We start from the raw sequence: 22,445 nt of genomic DNA, 5'->3' as shown, positions 1-22,445 counted from the left end.
GTTTTTTTCTCCCCACGAATATCATGATATGCAGTTCATTCTGTACAGCATGTAAACAAAAAGATGAAGGGATATACTGTATGTACTATTTGCAAATAAGGTCAAAGTTGTGATTTGTGCACTTCTTCATTATGAAGGTAATGATGTTGGTGTAATGTGAATATTGTGTTAGTCATGTATGCAGACACTTGGACTGCAAGGTGCTGCTTCTTACTGAGGTAAAGCTAGTTTCATATTCAGAGACTCTGGTTTTTGTGGTCAGTAGCTCACAGATGGCACATCTAACCTGTTAAGTTAGGAAACTTTTTCATGTGCTACTGGGTAAAGTTGGTTTCACATTTTGTGGTGTGAAAAAGTTAACATGTGTAACTTAATGCTACTTACAACCAAGACAATCATCTGAACTTATTTTCTCCACAACAATAATTGATACATTTTGTAGCAGCAAGGAGAGCGAAGGGAACATCTGCAAATTACGATAGGCTTAATTTGATGTTAAAATCCTTAAGGTAGTGAAAGTGCTAAACTGGGCACTAGGAAATTAATCTGATTAGATATTCATCATTATGTAATCAACATGTACCCACTATTATGTTTTACAAGATTACAGCTTACATTAAATAGACTGGCTATTTCTATCTATATCTATATCTGTATCTTCTTTTATCTGTAGTAATATACATATATTACTGCTGTGATTTATAGATACAATACAGGAAATTTCACATTTGCAAATACTGCAAACAAACAAAATTCTGTGTAGATGATAATACACAGAAGTTATTATTTTTGTACAGACTCATTCTGAAACAAATTCCATAAGCTCAAGCTCAAGTTGGTCCATAATACATAATCAAAAATACATAGTCTTAATGTAGCTGCTACTAAACTGCATATGTAGCCAATGAAGTGAAGTAAAACACAAGCCACTACTACTTTACCATTAACCGAGGAAAACTTTTGGATTTTTTTTTTAATGAGTCAGGAGTGTACTTATTGATTCCAATTAAAAACAATCAAGCAAAGAAATAAACAAACAAGCAAAAACAAACAAAAAAAAAACCTAATTTGACACTGAGAGTACTGTAATTAGCCCTTATGGTTTTTTCTTGCCCATTGTATTGAGAAGTCAGTAATATGGCATTAAATCTAATTATTATTATTATTATTATTATTATTATTATTATTATTATTAAAAAGCCACATTAAATTGTTTTATTCAATTTCACAGAATTCTTGAGAAGGTCTTCCACAGATACTCAGTACATGACTCATATTTTTGAGCTGTAGGAAATTAGAATAATGGGATGGCCCAATCTTCTAAAAATGACCTTTTATATCTATCTGTGTCGCATTTCAAACTCGAATCAAACTTGAACTGCAAATTTATTAGACTATTGAAGATGACTTAACAACTTGACATGACTTTCATGCTTTTGTATTTTTCAACTTGTATTTCAAAATATGGCGTGGGAAAGTCCTCCATTAAGCAATAAAATTCAGTTAGGAACAGTCCTGTTTTTCTGAAACGTTCTTACCTACACACAGAATTATTGAATGCTAGGGTAATATTGGTTTACAGGAGATCATACCTTAAAGAATTAAATGAAAAAATAATACCACAATTCTCCTACGGCCTGGCGTCCAATTAAACTGCATAAGCGCACCACACTTATTGATTTATTCATATAGATCATGCAGGGATATTATTTAACATATTTACTCATATCTTGAAATTACTTTCTGGTCAGCATAAAAAAAAGCATTGAAGCTGGAATTGCAATTGGCAGCCTGTAGGGTAGTCCACACGGTGTCACACACAATGTGCAATAATTATCTGTAAAAGTTTATAATCAGTACAAAACTGAGACACACACACACACAGAGAGAGAGAGAGAGAGAGAGAGAGAGAGAGAGAGTTTCTCACCACTGCAGGAACTTGATGTTGAAGTTCAGTAGAAGATGTGAGATGATCGCAGGAGATCTTAGTAGAGAGATCTTTATCTGTGGGTGGACCGGCTGGTCTTTTGTTCTCCTGTTTCACACACTCACCTTTTTAAAACACTGCTTTCACATACACTTGTGGTCATTATTTCATGTCTATCTAACTTCTGTAGAAGTTGTGGTTACTGCTAGAGCAAGTGAAACTGCCAACCTTCTTCCTCTTCTTCTTCTTCTGAATTGTGTGGAAGGTACTGAAATGAAATAATGGAATGACAGTGAACTATACTGAATCTTTCAACTTACTTGTTCATTCAAAAAGACTGAATCGTTTGTGAAAAATTTATGCATTATGATTGGCCGTATTTTTTTAAGGGCAGTCAAACTCAGCAGCTTCTCTGTCACACAAACATATACACTGCTTCACTCACCTGAGGACTATTTTCCCACTCTTTGTTTCAAATGTATTCCGAAAAAACAAAACAAAACAAAACAAAACAAAACAAAAAACAGATTCACTGTTTCTTTTTGACCACAGAAAGGGTGATGGTGATGTTTGTTTCTGGGTTTTGGATGAAGAATTCAGCACACTGGATCACCTTCATAAAATCCTTCACAACCTCTGAGCTCAGGAGCTTCATCCTGATGCACAGTGGTGGAGGGTGTGAGGAGTGTGTGAGGTGATGGAGAGCAGAAATCCACCTGAAGACAGGAGAACACATGAACCAATAAATACCTATAATACAGTTAACATGGAGGTGAGACCTGTCTGCTGCTCTTAACTATAGAGCGATAAGGCAGTTTTGTGGCTGTAGCTCAGTGCTAACCCTGTGAAACACAAATTTCTTGCTTTTGAATTGTATTAATTGAGTTTCTCATCACAAGCTGCTGGAACTTGATGTTGAAGTTCAGTAGAATATGTGATATGATTGCAGGAGATCTTAGTAGACAGATCTTTATCTGTAGGAGGATTGGCTATCTTTTGTTGTCCTGTTTGACACACTCACCGTTAGATACACTGCTGTCATGCATATGTGTGGTCATGAGGTTTTGCCCACCTAATTTCAGTAGAAGTCGAGGTTACCACTAGAGCAGGTGAAGCCATCCTTCCATTTGCAACATTCTTCTTCTTCTAAATAATATTTTTTCACTACTACTATTATTATTATTATTATTATTATTATTATTATTATTATTATTATTATTATTATTATTATCTGGAAAGCAACTTGAACTTCAGTACAGAGAAAAAGTACGAAACAAAGGTGAAAGTTTTCTTTTTTAGAAGCACTGAACTGCAGACTGAACTGAGTTTCGGTATGAATCATTTACGTGCATAGGAACAGATCAGATCTTTTCAGATGTCACCGCACTGACCAGGACACACAGGTTTGTGAGGTACATTTTAAGTTAATGTTTCTCCTCTGCGGGGTAAAAAAAAGTCCAGAGAAACAATTCATGTTAAACTACTTGTTAAAGTATGGAAGTGAGTCAAAATGTTATTTAATTCAAAGTAGAACGATTGAGCCAAAAATGACTGATGCTCAAAAAGGATCAACATTAAAAGTATTTATACTATTGTTTTTTTTTTAATTGTATTTTGATGCCACTGAAAAAAGCTGGTCATCTGTAACTGCAGCCACCAGTAACCCAGTAACCCTAAACTCCAACCACTGAGAGCCCAGACCCCAGGAACTCCAGCCATCTGTACCACAGCCACCCTCAAACATGATAAGATCACTGAAACACAAACCAAACACTAAATAAACCAATGTTATGTCTGAAATTTATGTCTCAAACTTATGCAATCTTCTAGACAATAACTGAGTAGTAACACTAACTGGTTTTCCTATTAGAGTCAGTGTTTAAATAAAAATAAACCTCACACATCAACCTCACCTTCCAATCTACTTAAAAGTCTGGTTTGTGTAACAGTATTTAGGATTTTCTGGATTATTATTATTATTTTTTGAAATTTGATTTTATACACAGATCATAACAGCAATCATGAAAACAGCAGAAAGTTTTTATTAGAAACAGAGCTGTGTATTTAACATTGCTGTGCATGAAATCACTAAACATTTTACAGTTCAATGGACACGGATGTTTTAATGCTGTTCCACAAATTCACACTTCCAGACCTCAACAAGTGTCATTTTCACCTTTAACCAGTTTCAGAAACCCACTGGTGTGACTTACATAGAGTGCTATTTTACATTTTTGCAGCCTTTTCTTTATCAAGCCTTTGGAACACTGACCATGCTGAGAAAACATTTCACTAAACAGAATAATGTAATGGGTTCTTAGAAGTTAAACAGATGGTCCACATACATGGTCCAAAAACATGTGTGTAATACCCTGGTGGTCGGTGTGATGGAACTGAGGAGACGTGATTGCAGGCATGCCTTCTGCTGACTCCACCAACCAACCTTTTCTTCGAGAGAGAGGACATCTCTCGCAGTTCTGACACATCTGCACCCCGTACTGTAGATCAAATTAAATTAACTGGCTGAAGTGGCAGGTACCAAGGAGTAATCCCTGCATTCACATCCTTCATCTGGTGGAACCACTGAAGTGAGGTGTGCTCCAAAAAAGGGTGAATGCCCACCTTAACAGATAGTATTGGAGAGTGAGGACCAGCTAACTGGTGATATAGTGCTATATCTTCCTTGTACAGCACTGGGCACTCCTTCCCCCTGTTGATGTAAGAGTGGGCTACCATAAAACACAGCTTTCATCTGAATAAAGGTCTATTAGCATGACTCCATCAACTGCATCGGGTTTGGTGCTCCCTTTTTAGTGAGATCAGACACAGGACTAGGTACGTCTGAATTATTATATAGGAATATAATGGGATAGTATCCCGGCAGCCCTTATTGATCTTGGGTTTTGAGTAGACAGCAATCACTACTGGCTTGTATTTTTGGGGATGCACTTCCAGTTCCTGTTCAGTTCTTTGGCTTTGCTGCCTGTCTCAAGGATCCCAGGACAACCCTCAGATGTTAAATCACTGGGTTTGCTGCCAGCCCTTGCTATAATTTTACAGTTATCTAATATGGCCAATGCTTTTATCTTAAGCAAAATAAAATTGTAAATGGATACAGCTGAGCAGTGGAGAGTTAAGGGCCTTGCTCAGGGATCCAACAATGGCAGCACTGTGGTGCTGAGATTTGACCTCATGACCTTATGATTAGAAGCTCAGTAGCCCAATACCTTAGCCACCACTGAGCTGCCATAACCTTTAAATAATAATGTCATGCATAGAGAGGTATATGTGTGTCAAATTTAGACACCTCACTGATTTTCTAAAGTTCTCACAGAACTGACTGACCTGTCTGCTATGGGAATCGGGACAACAGGGCTAGACCACTCACTCTGGGACTCCTCAATTAAACCCACATTAAGACCCTATAATTGAGCTGTTACTATGGAAACAATGACGTATTAGAACGAGCGCATTAATATAAACCTGTGATTTGCAGCTGCACTACTTTCAGAGTTGCTGTCATCAAAAATTAAGCACCTTCAGCTTCAAGTTCTCAACAGCATTGTGGTAATATTAACATTAACAATTGTTAATCTCCAGCAGAAATAAACCCTAAGCAATGCTACAATAGAAAATTAAGCCATGTTATAAACATCGACTGTTTATTCAAACCATGACAAAAAAAAAACAAAATAAAACAAAAGGACATCATATTTCTAAAGGTTGATAATGTCCTGAAGGATGTCACTGAACTACCACTACAACATAAATTATATTGTCATGAACTAACAACTACAGTGTTATAAGTAGGCAAGGGTGATAAATCAGCCCTCCGGCTTGAGACAGTAGATCCACCCTAAGGTCTCAAATGGGGCACCTGAAAGACCTTCCAGGACCACAGAAGGTTCCAGGAAGGTATGCGCGGCCTGCAGATGGGTCTCAACCGTCTGACACCCCGCATGAACCTCGAAGTTATAGGATGTTGACCCAGAGAAGCTCCATCAACAGAGGCATGGCTGGCCGAAACTGCGGCCAAGTAACCCTGATTGTAGAAGGAGCCCAGCCCACTGAGAAACATTCTTGTAAGAACTCCAGGACTGTAGCTATTGTGCAGTTCACTGGGTCTAGCTGACGTTCCTCACATCACAAGACAAAAAGCTGCCACTTGAGTGCATACAATTTCCTTGTGGATGGTGCTCTAGCATTTAACATGGTTTCAACAATCTCAGTTGTGAGACCAGAATCTATGAGCTGGTGCCCCTCAGGGGCCAGACCCACAGTTTCCGTAGTTTTGGCAGAGGGTGATAAATCAGCCCTCCGGCTTGAGACAGTAGATCCACTCTAGGGGCTCAAATGGGGCACCCGACAGACCTTCCAGGACCACAGAAGGTCCCAGGCACGTATGCACGGCCTGCAGATGGATCTCAGCCGTCTGACACCATGCATGAACCTCGAAGTTAGAGGATGTTGCCCCAGAGAAGCTCCATCAACAGAGGCATGGCTGGCCGAAACTGCGGCCAAGTAACCCTGATTGTAGAAGGAGCCCAGCCCACTGAGAAACGTTCTTGTAGGAGCTCCAGGACTGTAGCTATTGCACAGTTTACTGGGTCTACAGTGGATCTCTGTGGACGGGAATCTCCCAAGGAGTGCCATCTCGCAGGAATATTATCTCTCAAAACCATGTTTGAGCGGGCCAAAAAGGTGCTACTAGCAGACTGTCTTGGCGAACTCTCGCTAGAGCTTGTGGGAGCAGAGCGATGGGGGGAGCAGCATACAGATGTGACCTCGGCCACATGTCTGGACTCCACCCAAAAGTCTCCCAAAATCCAGCTTTATCTTGCTCAGTGTTGATAGGATTGACACTACGCATATTGTGGATAGAAATGTACTCATCGTAGTAGAATCATATGCACCGGGGAAAGCATACTTTTCTGAGATTCAACCTGAGCCCCAAGCTCTTCATGTGGGCGAGAACAACATCTCGATGTTGAACCGCCAGCTCCCTGGATCGTGCTAGAATTAACCAGTCGTCCAGGTAGTTTGGTACACAGATGCCCTGGAGTCCCAATGGAGCCAGAGTGACATCCATGCACTTTGTGAAGGTGCGAGGGGATAAAGCTAGCGATATTCCTACGTGGATATATGAACCTTTTAGATCTAACACCACAAACCAGTTCTCGAACTGAATCTGTGGCACGATAAGTTTGAGCATCAGCCTCTGAACCTGTATGTCCGAAGAGTACGGTTCAGATGACGCAGATCTAAAATCGGCCGCATACTCCCACTTTTTTGCGGAACAGGAAATAATGGCTGTAAACCTCCCCCTCTTTGGGAACGGGGTACATGTTCTATGGCCCCATTGTCCAAAAGGAAACTTACTTCCTGCGCTAACATCTGCCTCTGGTCTGTGCTGACTGCTGTGGTGAGCACATCTGTGAACGGGGGGCGGGGGGGTGGGGGGGGTGGGGGGGGGGGTCGTCGAGCTATAAACTGTACCTGGTAACCCTTCCTACAGTAGACAGAACCCATGGAGACGCATTTGGCAGTAGTTTGCACGCTGCCCGATGGTCTTTTAGTGACGTTAACTATTCCACATTCTATTGGAGGGAAAGCATCAGATTTTCGTTGCCCTGTGACAGCTCGCTGACCAGAGAACACTGAAAACTCGGGAACCGCCTTGGCTAGGGGAGGCCCTACAGTAGCACTGGGGGCTACCTACCCTAACAACCTCATGTCCCCAGATACATCCCTCCACGACCCCTCAGGACCGCTCTTCTGTGCCTGCATGGCCTTTATGACCATTTTCTGATCAGGCCTAGTAGCAGACCGCGACTGTGGCCACCCGATTCCCCTGGCTGTCTGTGGGGGTTGACGGGCTGCCATACTCACCTTCTGGGTCTCCCTCACACTAGTGCTGGACCAGGCTCCATTCGTGGACACCCGGGTGAGCTCAAGACAACAGGGAAGGAACTGGCTTTTTTTTGAATGCCGCAATATGTCGAGCTCACTCAGCAGGTCTGCTTGGTAGGCCTGCAACACTGTCATTGTCTGCAGTGACCCACAAGCAAGACTACTACTGCAGAGGCTTGCCTACCAATGCCACGGTGGCCTTACATGGCTTGGATGCAAGCCGGCCCCCGTAATTACCTGCCGTCGGCTAAATAGCCATGCCGTTCATTCCCACAATGGCCGAATAATCCAACATCGTGGGGTTATGAATATGGCTTATGCATGGTTTTCCCCCAGAAGCCTGAGATTTTGTCATGCCCTTCTGGAAGACAGGGGAGTTTCTGCAGTGTGAGGGATTTACTTTCACTAGGTAATCACTTCAAGCAGCTCTCTATATGCTGCTCTCAGCTTTTAACACATCCTTCTAACTGCTCGGAATCAGAGAGGAATTATTACCTTTTGGTGTTCCATAGAGGAAGGAGGAGTCACGATGTGAGCTCCAAAACCCAGCAGAGAGCCGAACCCGGAAGACAGAGCAAGAGATAGAGCAGCGCTCATCTCCGGCTCCTCTTCCGGATCCATAAGAGATCTCTCGAACCTCAGACGGCTAGCTGCCTCGGCAGCGGCCAGCCTAGATCCGAAGGCTCTGATACCCAACTCGCTTCGGCATCCGAGAAGAGCGCGAGTCGAGCTGCTTAATGTAGCCATTACAATGCACAGCCTCTTGAGGCTGCCATCGCATGGTACACTCCTAAACACTTCACCCAGAAAGTGTGCACTTTTCCCCGTGATGAAACGGGAGCAAGCCGTAACACACTTCCTGAATTCTTTCTCGCTCATTACTCACCTCTCTTTTCCTCTAAAAAAAAACAAAACAGAAAAGTTAAGAGATTTTGAGAAAATATCGAGAAGAAATGAAGCTGCTTTTTTTTGTTTGTTTGTTTATTTATTTATTTTTTTTGGTCACACAAACAGCAGCAGTCTCGCTGAAGATAATAGAGTCTGGCGGCGTGGTTCACAGGTGCCATATATATCATGCGACGCACTTAATTGCCACATCACCTGATCATGGCAGGCCTATAAGTAGAGGCATGATTTTACACAAGCTTCAGATACCGGTCACGCGCGCTAGGCGTTCCCATACTGTTATGCTAAATGCAACGTCGAAGTTCCCTTTGAAAGGGAACTTCTTGTATTCAGAAAGTGTCACTGTGCCGTGTGATGAAATTGTGAGGTGACAAAATCTGTTTTTTATTTCTGAAAAAGAAAAAAATCAGAAAAATAAAAAAATCACCTTTTGTGTGCCATACCCTTAAGTAGGTGGGTGAATATTTGGGTACTGACTTAAAGCAGCACAGTGCGTATCATCCAGCTAGTGGTGGGGTGGTAGAGAGAGAAAATGGGACACTAAAAAACAGACTGAGCAAATGCTGTTCTGAAGCAAATAGGATGGTCTTAGCCCCTTTGGGATACTGTTTGGGAGACCTCCACACACAGGAGATGGGCTTGTGACAGCTCCTCTTCCCGACGCTGCAGCATGTGATGATGCAATGTTAAATTATTGTGCAATCCTGTCCTCTGCTCTGCACTCTATACACAAGCAGGTAAAGGCAGCGCTTCAAGCTCCAGCCATGGGTTCGCTGCATGATCTGAAGCCCAGAGAGTGGATCATGATCAAGGACTTCCGCAGGACCAGGTGGAGCAAGCCACGGTGGTCAGGGCCATTCTAGATCCTTTTCATCACTCACTCCATGGTAAAGGTCAGCCAGAGAGCAATGTGGATGCACACCAGCCACTGCAGGAGTGTGCCAGAGCTGAGGAATGAGCTGGAGAAGACGGGACTTCGACAGGACTAGAAAGTGATTCTCTATCAAGAGGCCTCTCTATCAAGAGGACTGATGCTCACGAGCAACGATCTGCATATACACACCCACACACATGACACACTACACCCAGACACATCAACACACCAATCCCACGTGACTCCACGACAGACAGTCTTAAGTGGTATCTGGTAGCCTGTGAAATCATGGTACTTTTTGGAGAAAATGTTGATGACATGGAAACTGTACTCTTAGGAGAACTGAACTTCATTAGTGAGTACTATATAGCCATGTGACCAGGACAGCGGTTAGACGACGTGACTTTGCTACCTCACGTCTTACGCCCCAAAGGTCCCTGACTACAGACTACTGTTGTAGACTAGACACAAATCATTAGATGTCGATCTGCACATCCACTCATACATACAATTCCTAACCATGCACCCTTCTCCTGGTATAGCTGGTATCTTTTAGTAAGCCCTGCCACAGAAATAAACTCACAAATCACTGGGACCATTCCCGACAACACTGGGGGTATGGGGGTAGACATTTAATCTGGAAAGATAAACCAAAGCGTGATATTGAAGTTTATTGGGTGGAAGACTTAATGATCAATCCCACCAATCACATCCTTGCAGCAGAAAGAGAGCATGATGCGCACACTTTTACCCAAATTTGGTATTTAGCTGATCGTGGTGACGGGACTAAGTGCCTAAGGCGACATGATTTCTATAGGTCCCACATAAGCCCACGAAGTTCTTTAGTAGAATATTGCTGCATATTGGACGACAATTAGTAGTTAAAAGCCTGTATGCGAAGATATTGGCCGCCTGTGTAACCGTTCTGTATCACCTTTTGTCAGAAGAATCATTGCCAACAGTGCTACCCACACAACGTCACATGTCCCATCGTCACCCAGACATATAATGGTTATTCTATCATTGAACACATGCGGTCTGTGATATGCAACCCTCTAGCGAGACGGGGTTTGATTGGCTGAACTCAGTACTCGGGGGATGGGGCTCGTGCATATTAACCTTCTGCCTACCAATAGGTGCAATGATTCTTCTTGTCTTGCTCATTTTGCCTTGTATTGTTTCTCTCGTTCAGAGCAGTCTCTCACGCTCACTGAAATCACTAATGACAAAACACTGATGCTGACAAACACTGATTACGATCCCTATGATGACCAACCTGACTTGTATCCTAAACCTGACTAGGTCCCCTTTATGGCCTAATAGTTACTTTTGCTCCCTCAGTGTTGGATTGAGACACGACCCGCTGCATTTCATCACTCCCCCTGTACACATGTTTTACATTGCTGCAGTGAGGTCAGTATTTTTCCAGCCTCTCCTGTGCTTTAGAGCAGATACAAAACCTACAGATATATAACTGAAAGTGATAGTAATAATATTAATTACTAATTACTAATAATATTAATTATTAATTAATTAATAAATAATAATAATAATAATAATAATAATGATAATTATAATTATTATTATTATTATTATTATTATTATTATTATTGTTATTATTCAGTGAGATTAAGCTGTAAGCTAAAATCTCCCCCTAATCATGTGTATGGAGGAATAAAATATCATACGTTTCTGAGGTCAGTCTGATTAACATATCAGTCAGAGTCAGAATCAGTTTTCATGGAGGAATTAGAGATGAATTATCCATCCATCCATCCAATTTCTATACCACTGGGTCGCTTGGAACCTGGCGCTTATCCCAGGGAGCATGGGGCACAAGACGGGGTACACCCTGGACAGGGTGCCAATCCATCGCACGCACATTCACACACCCACTGAATCATCATGAAGTTTACTCTGTAATTATTCACATTGGCACAGACAAATAAAATCTGAGATAAAACAAACAAACAAACAAACAAACAAAAAACTAACTAACTAACTAAACAAGTAAAGAAACATCTTACTGAGATATTTAAAAATATATATTAAACTATGAATTTGTAAAAATTATTTGATGTAAGATATAACTATTGTTTTTATGAACATTTTAAAAATCAATTCCTTTTGTATAAACACACATACATTTATTACATAAATTTAAAACAAATATAAAAGTATTTAATTAAAAAAACAACAACAATTATATTAAAACGTAAAATAAATATGTGATATGTATGTATATATATATATATATATATATATATATATATATATATATATATATATATATATATATATATATATATACATACACATGTTTATATAAACTAGGAGAATTGTTTTTATGTATATTGTTTTAATTAGATTGTTTGTCAATAAATGTATTTACAAAATTTATATTTTATAAAATATATTTATATAAATGTATTTATTATTATTATTATTATTATTATTATTATTATTATTATTATTATTATTATTATAGCGGATATGATTATATTTAGTTTAAATTATTTCTAAAACACACACAGTGTTATAAACTTGTAACTCAGCTCCCTCTCTGTACACACTGGTGCAATGGCGCCACCTGCTGGACATTCATTCTAAATATCATCATCATCATCATCATCATCATCATCATCATCATCATCATCATAATAATAATAATAATAATAATAATAATAATAATAATAATAATAATAATAAATACATTTTATAAAATATAAAAATTTTAAAATATAAAAAATCATGTAACAGTTCTTTATAAGATTTCACTGCAGTTAAACAGCTCAGAGTTTTTATAAAGGAGCTGAAAACTCAGCTGTCATTTAGCATTAAAACTTCTTTTACACAGAAGGTGTCACTGTGCAGTGTGATGAAATAATGACATGAGAAAATTCTCCACTTTCACAGCAAACTGAAGTTTTATTAAAGATCTGCAGGATAATTAACAGACAGAAGTGTATGTAATTATACTGAATATAACATCTGTAAATCATGCGCTGTCCGAGTGTGAAGCAGCCGTAAATAAACACCTTGATTTAGTACAATTAAAAATGCATCAGAAGATGAGATGGAATATAATAGAGCATTTTAATGTTTCTTGTTACATACGTTTTTAACTAAATGAAGCTGTTTTATGCGATTTTTAGATTTAAATAGAGAATTTCAGGTTAGAAAGGAGGCTGTATTTCCTCAACTGATAATCCTGGAAACACACTGAAATCCTGACCATACAAGTCTGTGAGTCGTTTATTCAGCCTGCCAATGGAGGGCTTCAGTACTTTAAAGTTCTCTAGCTCAGCGATGTAGGCCTTCGATATGAGTTCCTTATGATCATTTTTACCGGTGCAACAGAAAGCGCTCCAAAAATAACTGGGGATATTAATTCCTTTTTCATAATTGTTTTCGCCTCTTGTTATCGTTATCCAATTATTCCCTGGAACGACCCCGGTCACAATGTACGCCAGGTGCTTTTGGTCTAGCCTGCAAATGTTCTTTATTTTCAGTACGCATCGGTTCCTCCACTTGCTGTTCCCACGCCCCGTTGCTGTTTTGTGTTTGTGGTGCTATATTGGTTAAAGTGAAGGTGGAATTTGCTTGATCCTGATTAGCAGCATAGCTATGTGGAAACACATGACCTCGAGTATACACACTCTTTCCATAATCTAAGTCCACAGCCTGGTTAATTATGTTTCCCACAGTTTTCAGGTCTCTCGGGGAATCCATCATCTCTTTCTTGTTTTTATATTCGTTGATATCTTCAAGCTGTTATGGAGGAGAAATGAAATAGTAGTGAATTAAACACAAACACATTAAACAACTCAATCAACACTGTTCATAATAAATAAAACACAAAAACCTAATTTTACAGAAATAAAATCTTAAAATAGGTGTAAAGTCTTAAAAGTCTTAGAATGTTTTATTTATTTATTTGCTTGTTTGTTTGTTTACTGACTTATTTATTGCATGCACTATTTCTTGGTTATTTCGCATTTACTTGCTACAATCTTTGTCCAAACAGTTTTTCCTGCCTGAAAATCATTTAGTTCAGTACGTAAATGCTGCATATGTGAATAAATCAGTAATGAAAGGTTTAAACACACTGACTGACCTGAGGTTCAATTTTCCATACATAGTTTCCATACATCTCCATACGTTTAGTCTTCTCTACCTTTAACAACGTATAGGCCGAGTAAACAGGGATCCTCCTCGCAGTGTCATACACGGTGGCAAATCTGGTTGCTTTTTTCCAGCGCTGACAAATCGTCTTATACTGACGTCCAGGGAAGATAGTGGGGATGATGATTTCATTTTTCATTTCTGGGTTTTGGATGAAGAATGAAGGACAGTGTTGTTTAAAAGAATTGACAACCATCGTCAGGGTCAGTGAGGAGAAAGTGGACACACACACACACACACACACACACACACACACACACACACACACACACACGAGGAAATAAATGTAGTAAATAAGATGGGGCAGCTCTGGTAGCAGATGCTGTGTGTGTGTGTGTGTGTGTGTGTGTGTGTGCATTCTCGAGCAGAGGAGCTAATTGGAGCAGCCCGGGGAAGGATCTGGTGTCAAACAGAACACTACAGAAAATAAGCGGTGAACAGTTGTGTGTGTGTGTGTGTATGCGTGTGTGTATGCGTGTGTGTGTGCGTGTGTGTGTGCAACTACATCACAATTCTGACACAGCCATCAGCACGCTGGAAATGTGAGGGCAAGAGTGGCGTGAGTGTAATATCACACACACTCACATGGATAATTTTAATGTTCAGCTGGTAATTTTCATTTCAAATAATAATAATAATTATTATTATTACATTTTTGACAGTTTCAGTCAAAAAGCATATAAGTAAATAAATACATGAATTTAAAAGAGTGTAATTGTAGAAAATAAACACTTTTCAGTGATGTCCTGCTGACTGGAGGAAATCATATTGTAAGAGGGGTTAAGGAGAACTTGAGAAGGTCCAATCTCTAAATGGGTTTGAATAATGCAGGCATACGCACTTTGACATAATGCTTTTACTAACTTTATCGTCAGAGCTACATTTCCTCATTGAGTCACTCACATGAACTTTTCGCGCTCTCCCCCTTGCGCATGTCCCTGAACCCCAACATGAACTCAGTGCGTCACTCACACCAGTGGAACAGCACTACTTCTCTTACTCAACATGATTATATTGAAGTATAAATGACTCATAACATACATTAGCCTAATCGCACATAAACATTTCAAATAAAATAAACAATTTAAAACTCTTATACAAAATATAAAACAGAGAAATAAACTTCACATTATATTCAAGTTCATTTTAAATCATAGAAATGTACTTTTACTTCACTATTGATTGTGTTCTTCCATTACTGTTTCTCACCACAAGCTGCTGAAACTTGATGATGAAGTTCAGCAGAAGATGTGAGACAAGTGCAGGAAGAGACCTTTGTATAGACATCTTTATCCGTATAAGGACTGTCTGGTCTCTGGCTTTGTCACGCACACTTGTGGTCATGAATTCATGTCCATCTAATTTCTGTAGAAGTCATGTTTAACACGACATTTGAAGAGGTTTTATTATTAAGGTACATAAAAAGTTTAATGTTTTTGTGTTCAGAACCACTGAACTCCAGACTACTGTTACAACCCGCTAATCTTTGGGATGGGAAGTTTTTTCTGTGTGCTGTGCCATATTTTGTGTGCAGGTCCGAGCTCCCTCCCAGAGTTTCCAGCCTGCCTTGCTCCAGCCTTCCCTGATGACATCACTGAATGGCGACCATATTTAAAGAGGAAGAGGGCCGAGGGAGGAGGATGTTGGAGGTGGTTATGTGAGAGCTGGTGTTAGGAGTGTGTATTTGGTTCATGTATTTGGTTCGTGTATTTGGTTCGTGTATTTGGTTCGTGTATTTCTTTGTGTTGCTTGCCCTTGTGGCTCTAAATATTCTGTGTTCTGACTGCTGTTCTGGTTTTGACTCTTGCCTGGTTCTGATCGTGAGTTTGGTTGTCCCTGTATCTGTTTGTTCATTATATTCACCACTGTATATATGTTTCACTCAGTTTACCGGCAGTAGGGGTATGGCTTCCATTTCTTTTGGAAGCGGAGTCCTTTTGTCTCTGTTTTTGGCTTAGGTAGTTAGGGAAGTATACTTGTATGTTCTTTATTTTCCTTTTAGGTAAACTAGCTACCTAAAATTCACTTGTTTATTATTTTGGCCCACCCTGAAGGTATGCCTGGTGTTGGTACTCTGTTCTCTCTCTCTCTCTCTCTCTCTCTCTCTCTCTCTCTCTCTCTCTCTCTCTCTCTCTCTCTCTCTCTCTGATTATTTCCTTTGGATCATGAGCTGGTTACTCTGCGTGGCCTAACCTAGACTAGGTCATAACACCAGAGTTTCGGTATGAATCAGCTACCTGCATGAGAGGTGTAATGAGAACACAGAGGGTGGTGAGATGCATTTTAAGTAAGCATTCTTCTTTTGCAGGGTTAGAAAAGGTTCAGAGAAACAATATTTGGGTACAAAGTAAAAATCTTACTTAATTCAAAAAAGAAATATGGAACCAAAAACATGTGCAATAAGACTATTTTTATTTATTTCAATGCCACCTAGTGATTATAACTGGCATTGCCATCCACAAAGTAAAATATTCATCTAGATTAGTTGTAGTAAGTGTAGTAAGCAACTTGGGGTTCAGTGTCTTGCCTCCTCACAGTGTCATACACGGTGGCAAATCTGTATGCGTTTTTCCAGTGCTGACAAATCTTCTTATACTGATCTCCAGGGAAGATAGTGGGGATGATGATTTCATTTTGTTTTTCTGGGTTTGGAATGAAGAATGACAGACAGTGTTTTTTAAAAAAACTCAAAGTATCCTCAACCTCCGTCAGGGTCAGTGAGGAGAAAGCGGACAGCAGGAGCACCAGAGTGAGGAGCTTCATCTTGATGCACAGTGGAGGAGTGTGTGTGAGAGGAGTGTGTGTGTGAGAGGAGTGTGTGTGAGAGGAGTGTGTGAGGAGTGTGTGTGAGGAGTGTGTGAGGTGCTTGGACCCCTAATATCTATTTATCTATAAGCTAAGGGTTCCATAGAATAACTAATAGACTAATTCCTTCACTAATAACTGCTGTAGGAATGTCGACACTAGCTGTTTGATGGAAAAACAAAGTGAGACAGACAGTAGAGAAAGAAAGCAGCTTTATGAACTCCGTAATTATGAAAATATCTCATACTTTATAAATCCGTTTCTACAGTCGACTGCACAAGTCTACACTGGGAAAATTATTATTTTCTTTTGCTTTAAAGGACAGTTAACACTTTGATATGACTTTGCATGAAGTGGAAGGTGTGTGTGAGTCTGAGCGAGACAGATCAGCGGTGCATGACAGCACAGAGAGGTTGATCTGGACTCGTTTCAGCACGTTACTGAGGCTGGAGTCGAACAAGGTGTTAAAATCGCCCAGATAATGCAGTAGACATTTCAGCCTCCATCCATCATTATGCTAGGAGTTTATTATGTTTAAGATATAAGCAGGGGATTTTGTTACTTCAGGAGACGTATTGTGCTGGTGTGTTTTCTGTCTCTCTCTCTCCCTCCCTCCCCCTGTTTCGCTCTCACAGGTCGCTCCACCCTAATTGGACGTGCTTACATTGTGCATGGGGATTGGAGAGGAGAAGATTGTGCTTCTTTTAAAAAGGAGGAAGAATGATATGTCGGCAGGAATGCAGATGTGTGGTGTGTCTGTGATTGCGTTGGTACTATTGAGTAGCGAATGTTTTCTTGGTGTTTGAGTGAAATCGCTTACTTGTTATACTGTGTACAAGTGAAAGAAGTGAGTGATTGAAGTGTCTCGGTAGGATATTGTGTTGTCCCATTCCCCTGTCTTGTCTTATGTTGCGGCTAAGTGTATGCCTTATTTGTAAATATATCTTCTATTGTAAATATTTCTTCTCAAACTATCACGAAAGCTGTAGGGGCTGGGTGCCGTTTATTTTTGGGTCTATCTTTTGTTCGCTGTTTTTGACTCAGTTAGCGAGTCAGGTTAGACTCTGTATTTTATTTTGAAATATCTTATTTTTTTGTTTTGTTAGGTTATTTAAATTGATACGGGGCAAGATAGCGACTGTTCTGTTTATTATTTTGGACTTGCCCAGCCCTGAAAAGATTTGCTTTTGGAGTGATCCTGTTTGTTTTGGATTTTTTCTTTCTTTCTTGCAATCATTAAAATTGCAAGGTATTGAAAATCTGAATGCCACGTGTGTCGACCTCATTATTTTTGATTATGATTTTTGCTTATACTTTTTATGTTACCCCTCGACCGGGGTCATAACAATTTGGTTAAGACACTGGACTTCTTATTGGAAGGTCATGAGTTCAAATCTCTGCACTGTCTAGCTGCCACTGTTGGGCCCTTGAGCAAGGCCCTTAACCTTTATTTATATAAATGAGATAAATATATGTCGCTCTGGATACAGGCGTTTCCCGAATGTCATAAATGTAAATCTAATTTAAACGTAAGCAGCTTACACACCATATTATGACCATTTTAAATGCTCACTGGATGCTTCACATAACACATGTTCATGAAAGTAATGTTTGGGATTATATTACTTATTACTTTCACTTAATTTGCACTGTTTGTGCAGTGTTTATTTTGAAGGATATATGTATGTATCAGATGCAAATAAATTATGATAGAGTGCCATTAATTTTCTGATTTGTGTACTCACCAGACATTTAGCATTAAAACTTCTTGTATACACTGTCATATACAGTGATACACTGTCACTGTGCAGTGTGATGAAATGATGAGGCAAGGAAATTGTCCAAGTTTTATTAAAGAACTGCAGGTGAATTAACAGTGAGAAAATAATTTATATGATCATGAAAGTAATCAATACCTAAATCAAGAACTCCCTCCAAAAACACGTGACTTGCTTGATCAGGAGCTTAAAACATTTCAGTATGACTAAAAGAGTCTACTTCCTGTAGAGTTATCTGTAAATCATGTGCTGTCCGAGTGTGAAAACAGCCGTAAATAAACATCTTGATTTAGTACAATTAAAAATGCATCAGAAGATGAGATGGAATATGATAGAGCATTTTTAAAATGTTTTCTTTGCATACGTTTTAATCAGCATTAACTAAATGAAGCTGTTTTATGCGATTTTTAGATTTAAATAAAGAATTTCAGGTTAGAAAGGAGGCTGTATTTTCTAAACTGATAATCCTGGAAACACACTGAAATCCTGACCATACAAGTCTGTGAGTCGTTTATTCAGGTTGTCAATGGTGGGCGTCCGGACATTAAAGTTCTCTAGCTCAGCGATGTAGGCCTTCGATATGAGTTTCTTATGATCATTTTTACCGGTGCAACAGAAAGCGCTCCAAAAATGACTGGGGATATTAATTCCTTTTTCATAATTGTTTTTGCCTCTTGTTATCTTTGTCCAATTTTTCCCTGGAACGGCCCCGGTCACAATGTACGCCAGGTGATTTTGGTCTAGCCTGCAAATGTTCTTTATTTCAGTACGCATCGGTGTCTCCACTTGCTGTTCCCACGCCCCGTTGCTGTTTTGTGTTTGTGGTGCTATATTGGTTAAAGTGAAGGTGGAATCTGCTTGATGCTGATTAGCAGCATAGCTACGTGGAAACACATGACCTCGAGTATACCCACTGCCTGTATAATCTGAGTGCACAGCCTGGTTAATTATGTTTCCCGCTTCTCTCGGGGAATCCATCATCTCTTTCTTTTCCTTATATTCTTCGATATCTTCAAGCTGTTATGAAGAAATAATTAAATAGTAGTGAATTAAACACAAACACGTAAAACAAATCACTGAACACAGTGTTCATGATAAATAAAACACAAAAATCTAATTTGACAGAAACTAGTCATATGCATGTAACTGCAACTATCTAGCATCTATCTATCTATGTTTTACTGCACACACAGTGTCTCATGCCTGAAAATCATTTAGTTCAGTACTTATATGCCACATACTATATGTGAATAAATCAGTAATGAAAGGTTTAAACACACTGACTGACCTGAGGTTCAATTTTCCATTCCTCACTGCGGCTAGTGTTCCCTTGCTCTAAGAACGTGTAGGCCGAGTAAACAGGGATCCTCCTCACAGTGTCATACACGGTGGCAAATCTGTATGTGTTTTTCCAGCGCTGACAAATCGTCTTATACTGATGGCCACGGAAGATAGTGGGGATGATGATGTCACCTATTTTTCCCGGGTTTCGGATGAAGAATGAAGGACAGAATTGTTTAAAATTGACAACCTCCGTCAGGGTCAGTGAGGAGAAAGTGGAGAGCAGGAGCACCAGAGCGAGGAGCTTCATCCTGATGCACAGTGGAGGAGTGTGTGTGAGAGGAGTGTGTGTGTGAGAGGAGTGTGTGTGAGAGGAGTGTGTGAGGAGTGTGTGTGAGGAGTGTGTGAGGTGATGGAGAGCAGATATCCACCTGAAGAGAAGAGGAACATGAACACCAATAAATACTCAAATTCATCATTAATCTGTCTATCTATCTGTTAATCATCATTTTAAATAAAGAAACAAACAAATCAAACAAAATAAATACAAACAAACTGCCATCTCTAATCACTGACTTCTTATCAAATACTTTCTATTCTGACAGTCTTGATGTTTTCAGGTGATCTTGTTGTGCAAAACTAGATTAAACATTGTTAAAATATTAACAGAAGTCGTTCTTAATCGTTAAAAACCTCTGTGGATTACAAGTGACCTTAAGATTATTCTAAAATAAACAGAATGTATTAACAAATAATTAACAATTAATAACTATGACATTTTTATGAACTATTTAAAGAATTAATTAACAAACAAATAAAGAAGTAAAACAATTTTAATTAATTAAATAAATGACTAAATAAATATTTTTTCTCAAAATTATTAAATTAAACTTAATATGAAGTTTCGTGCAAAATTTGAACTGAGAGAGAGGGGGGGGGGGGCAGGGATTCTCACCACAAGCTGCAGGAACTTGATGTTGAAGTTCAGTAGAAGGTGTGAGATGATCGCAGGAAGAGATCTTTGTAGAGAGATCTTTATGTGTAGAAGGACGGCTGGTCTCTCGCTCTTCTGTCTCAGATACTCGCCTTTTATAACACTGCTGTCACATACACTTGTCACGTGGTGGGTTTCCATGTGATTTTGGTAGAAGTCGTGATTCTGGTCCTGGTACATATTTGCACTTTCTATAATCTCTCGCCTCCCAGATAAATAGTTTTTCATTTACTCACTTCCTTGTAAGTGCTTTATCCTGGTCAAGGTCGTGGTGGATCCGGAACCTTTCCCAGGAACACTGAGCATGAGATGGGAATATGTCCTGAATGGGACATCTGTCCATCGCAGGGTAAAATGTAATAATTAACTTTTACTGTATTAGTATATAATTTTATTATTATATATAAACATTTAGAGAAGGAAGTGTTCCTGTTCAGCAGAGACAGCTGGCCTATGTACAGAACAACTGAACTGTAGATCAATGAGTTTTTAGATGAATAAATTAATGAATAAATTTAAATTTATTAATAGTAACAATCTGATCCTTTCACACTCACAAAAGACAAAAAAAATGATTTGCTAATGGCATATAAAGCTCTAAATGCTTTAGCTCTGCCTTACCTCACTGATTATTACTGAGCATTACAGGCCATCTTTAACACTTTGTTCTGCTGAGGCAGATTTATCATTAACACCTAGGATTAATCACAGCTCACCCAAAGTTAGATATTTTTTTCTTACATTGCACCTAAACTCTGGAATAGTGTTCCAGGGGATATGAGAAATGTAGCCCCTATACATGTCTTAATTTAAGTTTTAGCGCATTTAGATAGTTTTAAAAATTTAAGTTTTAGTTTTAAAAACTTGTCACATGATGTAGTTGTGGTGAAGAACAAACTAATGTCCTTTTGTTACACATCAGCACTGCCCACTGTCTCAGCCTCCCAAGTAAATACAGTTTAATAAAGTTTTTTTATTGTCTTATTAAAATCAAGAGAGGAAAAAGAGGCAGTTGAAGGAACAACTGTTTATCATGTAGTCGCTCTAAGATAAGGAAATTTTTTCACTGACATTCCACAACATATAATTATAGACCAATAAAATGTATGATGTGTTTTTCAATAATCAATTAAAAACTGTAAATAATGGTAAATTATTCTGGTATAAAACACTTGGGGACGTGCTGTTATGGGAAATAATCACCTTCATGGTGGTAACAGTAATTAAAAATTAAATGAGAAAACATTTCACTAAGCAGAATAATGTAACAATTATTAGAAGTTTTCATCGCAGTGTTTTTATAAAGAAGCTGAAAAGCTGTGATGAAATGAGGTGACAAAATCCTCCACTTTCTCAGTAAACAGTGAAGATTAATTAAAATTCTGTAGGTCATTCAACAGAGAAATGGACTTACATTACACAAAAACAGAAAACAATACAGTATTTGTTCATCTCTAATTCCACCTCAGCACTGTTGAATTCTGGACTCAGGCGAAGGCACAATCACTTGGATGTTGTTCTTATAGCAAAGGCCATGATTTAAAATGCTCAGTCGTTTATGGTCATGCAGAAATGAGAAAGACAAAAAACAAAATGTTGTGCTCTTGCAAAACACAGAAAACAAACAGGATGCACTTTCCACTGCATCCATCTCTGTGAACGTTCTGGAGCGCGTCACAAAAATGAACAGAAACTCAGTGTATAACTGTCATACAGACATGAGGAATATGTCTATAGAAACCTTGAAATGTCTAAATATCTTTTAACGAACCAATTTAAATCCAA

At 39.1% G+C, this 22,445-nt stretch overlaps 2 protein-coding genes across 4 annotated transcripts in view; both read right to left on the bottom strand.

Moving 5' to 3' along the window:
* Window positions 1–22,445, bottom strand: part of LOC108273159 (endonuclease domain-containing 1 protein) — a 32,326-nt gene that overhangs the window by 2,018 nt on the left and 7,863 nt on the right. The window contains exon 1 of one of the 2 annotated variants that reach the window (XM_047159081.2): window positions 1,928–2,127. The exons of the other annotated variant lie outside the window; for it this stretch is intronic. The gene's annotated coding sequence lies outside the window, so the exon portion shown is untranslated. Of the gene's footprint in view, window positions 1–1,927; window positions 2,128–22,445 lie in introns of those variants that run through there. 2 annotated transcript variants of the gene reach the window in all.
* LOC128634087 (endonuclease domain-containing 1 protein) lies at window positions 12,545–20,951 on the bottom strand. Of its 2 annotated transcripts, none has more exons than XM_053684175.1 (3): window positions 20,622–20,951; window positions 19,674–20,097; window positions 12,545–13,388 (listed from the first exon to the last, which is right to left on the bottom strand). In XM_053684175.1, exons 2-3 carry the CDS (start codon window positions 19,974–19,976, stop codon window positions 13,053–13,055), a joined length of 639 nt encoding a protein of 212 aa, XP_053540150.1. In that variant the 5' UTR covers window positions 19,977–20,097; window positions 20,622–20,951; the 3' UTR covers window positions 12,545–13,052. The 2 variants fall into 2 exon arrangements, with proteins under 2 accessions (XP_053540150.1, XP_053540149.1); XM_053684174.1 differs by lacking the exon at window positions 12,545–13,388 and adding an exon at window positions 18,736–19,402 and having other exon boundaries at window positions 20,622–20,909.

The sequence above is a fragment of the Ictalurus punctatus genome, chromosome 12 (genome assembly GCF_001660625.3).
Source record: "Ictalurus punctatus breed USDA103 chromosome 12, Coco_2.0, whole genome shotgun sequence".
Classification (NCBI taxonomy): domain Eukaryota; kingdom Metazoa; phylum Chordata; class Actinopteri; order Siluriformes; family Ictaluridae; genus Ictalurus; species Ictalurus punctatus.
Note: the sequence above shows the minus strand (reverse complement) of the source record. Positions and strands in the feature narration are given on the sequence as shown.

Bases quoted from the DNA above. Each gene is read 5' to 3' on its own strand.
- LOC128634087 (XM_053684174.1), bottom strand. From the start codon at position 19,976: ATGAAGCTCCTCGCTCTGGTGCTCCTGCTCTCCACTTTCTCCTCACTG. The intron at 19,403-19,673 runs GTCAGTCAGTGT...TCTTCATAACAG, and splicing joins AATGGAAAATTGAACCTCAG to CTTGAAGATATCGAAGAATA.